This window comes from Myzus persicae, unplaced genomic scaffold (assembly GCF_001856785.1).
Source record: "Myzus persicae strain clone G006 unplaced genomic scaffold, MPER_G0061.0, whole genome shotgun sequence".
Classification (NCBI taxonomy): domain Eukaryota; kingdom Metazoa; phylum Arthropoda; class Insecta; order Hemiptera; family Aphididae; genus Myzus; species Myzus persicae.
Genome location: NW_019100815.1, coordinates 9,382 through 19,383, shown reverse-complemented (window position 1 = coordinate 19,383; position 10,002 = coordinate 9,382). Strand labels below are relative to the sequence as shown.

The window sequence follows — 10,002 nt, the reverse complement described above, 5'->3', positions numbered from 1 at the left end:
AAATATTATACTTATCATGTAATATCATTTAAAATCAGTATAATACATAATAAGTAAACTGAATATTACACAAAAAACCTTATAAATCGATTATCACTTTTTTTCTTTATATAAAGGAGTTCATTTTTTTACATACAACAAAAATGCGTTATTGAAATTTAAAAATATGAAAATTTACCATTACAATATTTGTATAATATATAAACGCTGATGTATTAAAATATAAACTTGATATTGATATATTGAGAGCTAGATAATACAGACAACTTTTAATAAATATAATAATAAAATAATAATAATAATAATAATAATAATAATAATAATAATAATAATAATAATAGTAATAATAATAATGTAAAAAAGCAAAATTAATGTACATTTTACAACAAAAAATAATAATAATAATAATAATAATAAAATAAAAGACAGTATTAAGAGTGTAGGATTTTTGCTCACGCAGAAGTGTATATTTATACATGTATATATAACAACTTGAATGTGCATGGTTCCAATCTGTACACAAAATAACTTTACAGAATAAAACAAAATTTTTATTTTTCAAGTATAAAATCGGTCAGCGATAAACTTCTGTACGGGAGGTTGTTTTTTTCAAAAATTATAAATTGAATATTTTTTAAGTATTAAAAAAAAAAAATTTAACTAAAATTTAATATTAGGTCAACAGATGTTAACAGCCTAAGACACATCGTTATAATATTTAGTAAATTGTCGTGTACAGAAATAATTATTGATCGCTCTGGTTGTGCTAATTGGTAATTATATAATTGCAAAAGAATTAAAATACAGTATTCTATAAATAATAACATAATGTATCATTTGATAATATCCAAACAACAATAACTTGTATTCCGATTGTACATTAGTTTTATTATTTCTTTTATGATCACAAGTTAATGCATATCCGTTGACGATTCAACAATTCGAGTGTTCACCAATTCGACATTATTACTCTCACCATTATCAAAATCATCTATACTGTTGAAATTAATGGGAACAGAAGCATCATAATCGTCATCGTTCCTATATTTTTATTATGTTAGTTTATAATATATTTCTTTCAAATAAAGTATAAAAATAGCTTACTCAGGTACAATGTCTGGTACTACTTGTAAAGGTTCATTCACCAGATTTGTCATTGTATCAGTAGCATGTTGAATTCCCACTTCTTCACCTTCATCAGATGAATCTTCTATATCCTGTGTAGTCAATGTTTGGATTGAGAAATCCTGTAAACACAATATTAGAATTTGATATAACATTTTTTTGTAAATGCAAAAATTTGATTAAATCTAATATATATTTTATTTTAATTTACTTCAGATGGGCAGAACTCAAATGCTTTTTGTAGGACTTTACGAGCACTGGTTGATCTTTCTAAGAAAAAACTATTTGTGTTTTCATTGGACTGGGGTGTCCAACTATTATACGAATTATACTGGCTTCCAGTCAATGTTTTCTAAAATGACGGAAAAGTGAGTTGAGATAATTCTAACAAAAGAAAATAATAATAGTACTCTATTAAGTTCTTCCTGTAGCCAATCCACTGCTTCCACCCATTTTCTTTTGAGATCTGTGTTTTGCAGTACAACTTTATGAGCCATTGGTATCCTCATGAATAAACCGACTAATCCTTTGATACATTGATATGACCGTCTTTGATATTGATTTTTGTGACGCAATATTGTGTCAAGTACACCTTCTCTATCTTCTAAAATGTGTGAAAAAAAGTCAGTATACAATTAAAAAGAAAATTCAGTTAACTTACCATTTCCAGTCATAGCATTTTGAATGCGTAAAACTTGCCATGAATCTTCGATACTTAATATGACAAATAGTAAATCCAAATAAAATTTGAGCTCTTGACAATATGTATACATTATGTGCCATAATATTTCAGTTAAAACCATACTACTACTCAGAGGATTCTCCCAACATACAAATTGTAGCATTTTCATGCTTTCTTCATTCATTTGAGAATTATCAATAAGTTTTTTCAAATAACTGAAAAATATATTATATATTTCATTAATATGAATGTATATTTATTTATTTACATTTTAAGATAATACATACCATATTCGACCAAAAATACTATCTTTAACTTGTTGAGGAACTTTTCTTAGGTATGGTTGACATTCCGCAAATGGATTCGGCAGGAAAGGAGTACCCTATAAATCAATAAATTGGAATACTGAATTGAGAAATCAAGTCAATGAGGAACCAAAAGTGTACGTGTTCAACGTATACAACACATTTTAGAGATAACGTTGAGCGACATAGCCACAGCTGGTTGTCATCATGCTCAGTCTCCATAGTGGGACTAGGCATATTTATATCTTCAATATATTTCTAATACCACAGCAAGTGCCCACCAACTTTTTAATAATATTAAGAGGACACTACATCCACATGAGTTGTCTATGTCTTACAAATGTACAACTTAGCAAAAACTGTATAGTGTAGGATAGAACTACTCAGGCAGTAGTGATAGTTAGGACTCCAAATAGATACACAATATAGCTGAGAACATTATCTATGAAATGATCAGAGGCAACCAGTCAGGTAAAACCTATTTGTCGTGCAGAGCCATTCGTCTGTATGCTTTTAGTGGAAATGTGGAATAATGACAAGCCCCTGCGCTTAAGTGGGCTGCTATACTCACTAGAGTAGTTTTTAAGTTAAAAGCATACTTTTGTATTTCATCAGTAGCAGTTTGAAAAAGGCACTACATTTATTTTTTTTTGCTAGAAAAGAAAAATATTTATGTCTCGTCAGAGGCTTCTCTCATATTAAGTGTTTAGTTCCTCCATTAATTTAAGTTTGAAAAATAAAATACTACATTTTAATTTACAAATATAAAGGCTACACATATTAGTAAAATAAAAGTTTTGGATAAATATGGATTAAATTTTCATCTATTTATTATTAATTAATTAAAAAAAAGTTATTTTCACTGATAAAATACAGTCATGGTTTAACCATTAGATTTTGTACTCATATGCCCTGTAGATTATCTATTTAAATCTAAACGTATGGCAAATTACATTTATAATCTAGTGGTTGCAGATTTCGAAAAACATTATTTTTTTGGTCACATGTACTTACAGGAGCAGAGGATACACATTTTTCTGTACAATCACAACACCGCACCAAAATTGATATCACAGAATGTAGTTTATTGATTTCATTAAATTGATATTTTATGTTTGATCCACCTGGGCCTTCATCAATGGCTACCAAAATAAATATTGCTGCCACATTTAACTAAAATGAACATTTATCAATAAATATAGCCATGATAATTATGAAAATTATATACACACCTTTATAAGTTGCTGTTTTTCTGCCATACCCAGATTACAGTACATGCAGAAAAATGAGAAATAATGTGGTAAATGTCTATTAGTATGTTCGCCCACTTCTTTTTGCAATAGACTTAAAACAGCAATAATTAAATGGTCACTTAATGAAGCCGTAGTATCTAATAAAGAATCTAAAAATTAAAAGAAATATAATTTTAGATATATAAAAAAAGTTATATTGTATAATAATATTTTGTATTACTGGAAGTAATGGCTGGTATAAGAATAGCATCATCTTGAAGAGAATAATGAGCCAAGTATGCAATTAGCTTAATGAAAAATGATCGCACTTCAGAGCTCATGCATTGCAATAAATATTCCACAAACCTAAACATTTGAAAATACAAATATATGTAAATTTGTATAAAATATTAAAATGCAATTGCTATAAGTTTACCTTTGTGGATGATTAAACAATATATTTCGAGCAAACCAAGCACGAACAGATGCATATGTGCAGATATGTGATGCTAATAAGTCATACCATTCCATGGCGTTCCCTCTTAATGATTTCTTAGTATGCAGGCCCACATAAAATATAAACTTACTCACAAGCTGAGTAGATAACAAAGATAATTCTTCTTGATCCGTAGCCTAATATATCAAATCAATTAAATAACAAATTTTAACATTTGCTTGAAGGATATTTATGCATTATTTTGTTTACTTACAATTTGTATTTGTTGTAAATCATTAGATGATGCAACCATGTTTGGTGCATTAATTGTGGCAATGTTACGAATGAATTTAAAATATTCCTCAGTATACTGACTGCGAGTGTGTAAAAACCGTATATTCTGCTGTTGAACACTACGTTTAATACATGAAGGCATTTTAATACAACTGTTACTTGAACGCCGATCGCCTATAAAGTAATAAATAAAAATTATACTTGAAACTAAATAAGATTCTCAATTTGTAGAATTTAAGTAAAATTAATTTTTCCATTGAACAGGAAATGTCCTTATTTATTAAAATTCCTTTCATATTAAAGAATAAAGATGGTAATTTTTTTTTTAACTTACTTAAATTAAGGTTTCTCATTCCATTAACTAGTAATTCTTTGTTACAATCTACTTTGGTGTAAAATAACATATAAGCATTCCACCATCGTTTTTGCCTTCGATAACTGGTTCTTTTTAATGCATGGTCAAAAACCTAAGATAAATAATCAAAAAATAAATATTTAATTATAAAGGATTAATAATGAAAATTTACTTCTCCCATATAATCTCCACCAAAACACTGAGTTTTCATTTCTTCTTCTTCATCCATTTTACATTCAGTTACATCCCCATCATCAAATTTGTACCATTTAGATGAACCTTCTGCACTTCTAAGACATATAAGATACAATATATTAGGATATAGTAGTTAATAATAACTTTTAATATTCCAGTACTCGTGCAATTTAAAATAGTTTAGCAAGCACTTGACCTTTTTTGAGTACTCGACTTGACACAAAATATTTTTACTTGACTTGAATAAATGAATATTCAACTTGGCATAAAAAAAACAATATTCGCAAAAATCTACTATTTAACCATTCTAAATAGAATGTTTTCATTTTTAAGCGAAATCTATAAGAATGAATTTTTTCTTTTAAATATTGACTAAATAATTGAATAATAGGAACAATAAAATATTCATTGAAACGAGTATTAAATAACTATTAATTACTAACATCAATAAGTGTAATAAGAAAAACAGGAAAAATTTTTGCTAAATAAATTCTGCTTAAAGCAATATTTTAATAATTGTTTATAAATAATAAGGACACCAATCTATAACATTTATTTTTCTTAATATAAAGGATAAAGAAAATTAGTTTTTTTTTGCGCACTTTTCATTTGTAATGTGTACAATTATGAAATTTTAGGTTTGAACTTTGGTATATAAATAAATGATTAAAATTTATACCTGTCTTGAATATAAGAATAGTAATGTCCTCCACTAGCTTGACCACTGTGTACAACTATACCAGTTAATTGATACTTGGTATTATTTTCGTTTTGAGACTCATCATAGTCACAATCAATTATTTCACCTTCAATTTTCGCTAGCCCCGAAACTATAATAGGTAAAATACATAAAGAATTAATTATTATTTATTATGATTATAATAGAGCAAACATTACTATTTCTAAGTATTACTTCAATTAAATACCTGTGTACGGTTCCATGTCTAGGTTTCTTGGAAACTCAAAATAATCATTAAATTTTATGGCACATACGCGTTCAAAATCATACTCAAATCTCTTAAGTTGAATAGCTAAAATAGGTGGTAACTTTTTAACACATAATCTCTTAACAGTAACAACCTTAAAAAAAAATTATCACACGCACAGTTAGTGACAATTTAAAGATTTTTAACCTTTATTGGTCTGACCTTTTTATTGCATTTATCACAATGGTAAGCATCAGCTCCTTCTAATAGTTCTCCCTTCACATATTGTTCTAGGGAGTCAGTTAAATTCGAATGATTTCTTATATCCACACTGATAACGCTGAAGGGTTCTTCTTTAGAATACCTTGCAATATAAAAATCAATGATAATCAAATATAATAAATTAACAGAAAAATATTTTTATAATACCTATGTGGACAACCCTGACATATTTTTTGGTCTGAATAAGAACCTCCGAGTGTTTTACTCATGATTTGGTCTTGGGATAATGCTTTAAGGGCTTCATCTAAGCTTTCTACAAGACTCATAAAAAACTCAACAGCATCTTGTTGTTCTCGAAGATTCACTGGTTCACCTTGTAATCTATCAAGACAATGAAAATACAATTTTTTTTACAAAAATCATTAAGAATTATAATTACTTGAAATGTTTCCATAATCCTCTTGGGATATAATATTGAACCTTGCTAAATGCTAGGTGTCCAAATATAGCTTGTACTTGTTTTAATATACCAACATTGTATTCTTTTCTGGATTGATCAAATTTATTACGATCTTCAGAAATGTCTAGTTGAGTCTAAACAAACCACCAGTTTGAGATTTAGAGTAGTTAAATTATTTGAAAAAAAAAAAAAAATACAAATAGGCAATAAAATAAATACCTCATTATCATTTTTGTCATCACTATTAAAATCATCATTTGTATCAATAGCAGCACCATGTGCTGATAATATACCTAATCGTATAGGGAGTACCATGTACAACTGTTGCAATACAGAATTCATGTAACAAGTAGCACCTGCATTTTTAAGCCCAACAAAACCACGAGCTGTTCTTGCACCCATCATAGGCAGATAATCCCATTCAACCAAAGGATCTTCACGTTCTAAAAAGATAAAATAGCAATCTAGAATCTATTTTCATACTAATTATTGGTACAAATACCTGAATAAAAATATTGAGTAAGCATTTCAACAGTCAACTTTAAATTTGATACACAGCCAATGCAGAGGGATATTATAAGATCAAAAGCTGCATTAGTAGAATTTGGAGATTTACAAACAGGTGTAACTTCGATATCAACAAAATCAATAGCTTGATGTTTAGTCATATCTTCCATCAACTTGGACGCAGGGAAAATAAAATCTTCAAGTAATTCTTTGATCAACATTATGCCAGCATCTTCATTGGATCCAATTTGATCACGTTTCTCAATACTTATCATTTGGACTAACTCTTTGGTTATATTTAGGTGACCTTCAAGAATCACTTCCTCTATTCCTGAGTCACCATCAGTTTTTATTTTCTCTCTTATATGTTTTAACCATTTAATTTCATTATTTAATAACTTTTCAAAATCTGGCACAGGAATTTTTTCATGACTAGCATAATTTAATAGGTAAGTTAAAACCTTAAAAGAAAATAAATTGATAAATAAAATTACTGAATTATTACATTTAATCACACAACAGTAACTTACATGGAAATACTCATACGAGTTTTGAGCAAATTTCAGTACAGTATCATTGAGAACAGAAAACATTAATGAAATGGTAGACAATAATGGTTCGGCACTCCAGCTAAACTTAATTATCAATAGAAATTGTTCAGCAGCAGAACAACGAACTTGTCTACAAACATAAAAATAATATTTTAGTATTGAACACATCAAAAAATAAAATTAATTTTAATAATTTTCTAAATGTATTCAAATTCAATACCTGTTATTAGCCAATAAAATTAAATCAATAAGGAATATTTGCCAATCTTTTTTCTCCATTAACTGACTTAAATAATTTGGCTTCAAAAATAAACACAGGGTTAATACTTCTAATGCTTCTTTACAGACTGAAATACAATACACATTAATTTATAATAAAATTAAAATGAATTATAATCTTTCAAATGCATACCACATATATCTTCCATTTCTAAGGATCTTCCATTTAAATTATTATGCAAATCTGCATTGTTTAATTGACCATTGAGCATGTGTTGATTGGCTCCAGCCATTGCCCATGCTAACTGAATAGTAGTCCAGATCATATCCAGGTTAGGCATAAATTTTGATAAAGACTTATTGATAGCTATTATAGAGTCTTCTAGAGTGTCACAACCAGTAGCTATTTTATCTATGAACTTTCGTGCTAGTTTAGAAGTAACACTACGTAACATATACTCTAAATTGGGATTAGGGACCAGACCAAATGCTTCTTTCATTAAAGCCAAAGTATCATCACATTGGTCAATTACATCTACTCCTTTATATACAACACATTCGTTATCGTTTGATGTTCCCATTACTAAGCCAGATGATTGACATAATTGTGTAATAACTTGTCCCATTACACATAATACAAGTCTACATATCTTAAGCACAACCAAATAAATGGATCTAAATAAATTGAATACAAATTTAGTTTAAAATATTCAAATTTCAATTAAATTTATTTCATCAAATAGTTTTTGGGTTTACCTTTTAGTAGTCTGATCATTTTCTAAGATGAATTTATTTGATACTAACATTTGAATAATTTCAGGGGCATGACTACTTGTTATAAAATGTGTTTGAAATTCTAGTGTTTTATCTGCCATTGGATCAATGGCAGGTAACAACATAGAATATAGCACCTAAAAATATTAACATAGTTATAAATAATTTATTTTACATAAATCTATCAATATTTAGAACTTACCTCTAAGTTGTATAAATTTTGAGATGAGGAACTAGTAAAATATATACTATCTATGTTTAAATTTCCTTCAACAGGTTCTGATTGATGAGTAAAAAATTTCTGAAATAAATATTTTATTTATCAGATTATTCAAAAAGATATATTATGTAGCTGTTGAAACATCAAAATGTACAGTGGGTTCACTAGGTATAAGAACCAAAATATTTTAAATTTTCTTATATCCGTTCAGACTATTTAAATTGAAAAAAATCCCTTAATTTGCTACGTAAAACTACCTGCCATATTGGGTAAATATTGGACTAAAAATAAAATTTTTAAAGCTAAAATAGACCCAATGTGGTTTATTTTTGCTCACTCGGACAATTTAAATTGAAAAATTCTCTGATTTGATATGTTAAGCCACTTTGAGTAGTTCTCGAGGTAAGGTTAGTTAGGTTACTCTGAGATCTACTCAAGGTGGTTTTATATCACAACAAATCAAGGGATGTTTTCAAAATAAATTGTTTGAGCGAGTGACCTTGCTAGGTCTATATGTACTATGGTTGGCAGTTATGATAACCGAAAAATACCAAGGTGAGAATACCAAAGGGACCTTGAAAGATTCTTTTATACATTTTAATTTTGAAGTGAGTTATAAGAGTTTTAAAATTTGAGAACATATTCAAAATGACATAGTATACAGATTGTTCTGTATGTTAAATTATCCATGTCAAGTGTTAGTAAGGTAACACAATATGCAGGTATAACGTCTTTCTAATAAATATATTTTGTATTAAATATGTATTATGTAACAATGCTGTGTGTTTGATTAAGTTATTTAATAATTAATTTGTGTGGCAAGGATTTTGTTGCTAAAAATGCTGGGTGGTCACCCATCTGGGAGCTAGCAGCGCCGGCTGGAAATTTCACTCGGAGCATTTCGGCACATTGGACGTACGACCGTGCCTCACCAAGCAGCATTTAATTTTTATTTTATTTTATTTATTTTTTATTTAAATTAATATCGAAAGATTACTGGGCCTCACTGAGGAAAACTCGTGTGGAGGCCCATGAGTTATCTTAGATTACAAATAATTCTTATTGTTTTAAGGTACATGTTACATTTTTAAAAAACAAATAAGCAGTTTTTCATAAATAAATCACATAAATAATTCTAGTAACTATTATAAGCGTTAAATTAGTATGTTACATACAATTTTATGTTTTACACACATATTCATATCGTAGCCAGTGGTTAATTTTTTTTTTGAATATGGGTAGCGGTAAATTAACCATATCATTGGGCATTAAGTTAGCTATCTGCGTTCCCAAAAAATAGTAAACTTTTCGGCAACTAGTTTTTGAGGGCCAATCTAGGGAAAATTTACTATCTGCATATCTGGTGTTGACCCCATGGTTTATAGAATCTAACTGATTGTGTTTTTTCAGATATATGGTGATTGTTTTTAGGTATAAGAGTTCTATATTGAGGACATTAAAGTCTTCGTAAAGCTTTTCGGTTGGATATCTCCAATTTT

At 28.3% G+C, this 10,002-nt stretch overlaps 1 protein-coding gene across 2 annotated transcripts in view; it reads right to left on the bottom strand.

Moving 5' to 3' along the window:
- Window positions 1-497: 497 nt before the first annotated feature.
- LOC111026267 (probable ubiquitin carboxyl-terminal hydrolase FAF-X) overlaps window positions 498-10,002 on the bottom strand; it is a 17,403-nt gene continuing 7,898 nt past the window's right edge. Inside the window, exons 18-42 of one of the 2 annotated variants that reach the window (XM_022304323.1) lie at window positions 8,486-8,584; window positions 8,266-8,420; window positions 7,703-8,184; window positions 7,511-7,637; window positions 7,270-7,420; window positions 6,735-7,200; window positions 6,452-6,675; window positions 6,212-6,366; window positions 5,980-6,153; window positions 5,773-5,914; window positions 5,551-5,704; window positions 5,304-5,454; window positions 4,602-4,719; window positions 4,409-4,541; window positions 4,055-4,248; window positions 3,781-3,977; window positions 3,586-3,710; window positions 3,345-3,514; window positions 3,127-3,285; window positions 2,095-2,189; window positions 1,787-2,022; window positions 1,536-1,729; window positions 1,337-1,477; window positions 1,105-1,247; window positions 498-1,041 (exon numbers count right to left, since the gene is read on the bottom strand). In XM_022304323.1, coding sequence (XP_022160015.1) covers window positions 912-1,041; window positions 1,105-1,247; window positions 1,337-1,477; window positions 1,536-1,729; window positions 1,787-2,022; window positions 2,095-2,189; window positions 3,127-3,285; window positions 3,345-3,514; window positions 3,586-3,710; window positions 3,781-3,977; window positions 4,055-4,248; window positions 4,409-4,541; window positions 4,602-4,719; window positions 5,304-5,454; window positions 5,551-5,704; window positions 5,773-5,914; window positions 5,980-6,153; window positions 6,212-6,366; window positions 6,452-6,675; window positions 6,735-7,200; window positions 7,270-7,420; window positions 7,511-7,637; window positions 7,703-8,184; window positions 8,266-8,420; window positions 8,486-8,584 — 4,515 coding nt within the window. In that variant the 3' untranslated portion in view covers window positions 498-911. The remainder of the gene's footprint in view (window positions 1,042-1,104; window positions 1,248-1,336; window positions 1,478-1,535; window positions 1,730-1,786; window positions 2,023-2,094; window positions 2,190-3,126; window positions 3,286-3,344; window positions 3,515-3,585; window positions 3,711-3,780; window positions 3,978-4,054; window positions 4,249-4,408; window positions 4,542-4,601; window positions 4,720-5,303; window positions 5,455-5,550; window positions 5,705-5,772; window positions 5,915-5,979; window positions 6,154-6,211; window positions 6,367-6,451; window positions 6,676-6,734; window positions 7,201-7,269; window positions 7,421-7,510; window positions 7,638-7,702; window positions 8,185-8,265; window positions 8,421-8,485; window positions 8,585-10,002) is intronic. The other variant, XM_022304322.1, reaches the window with a different exon arrangement.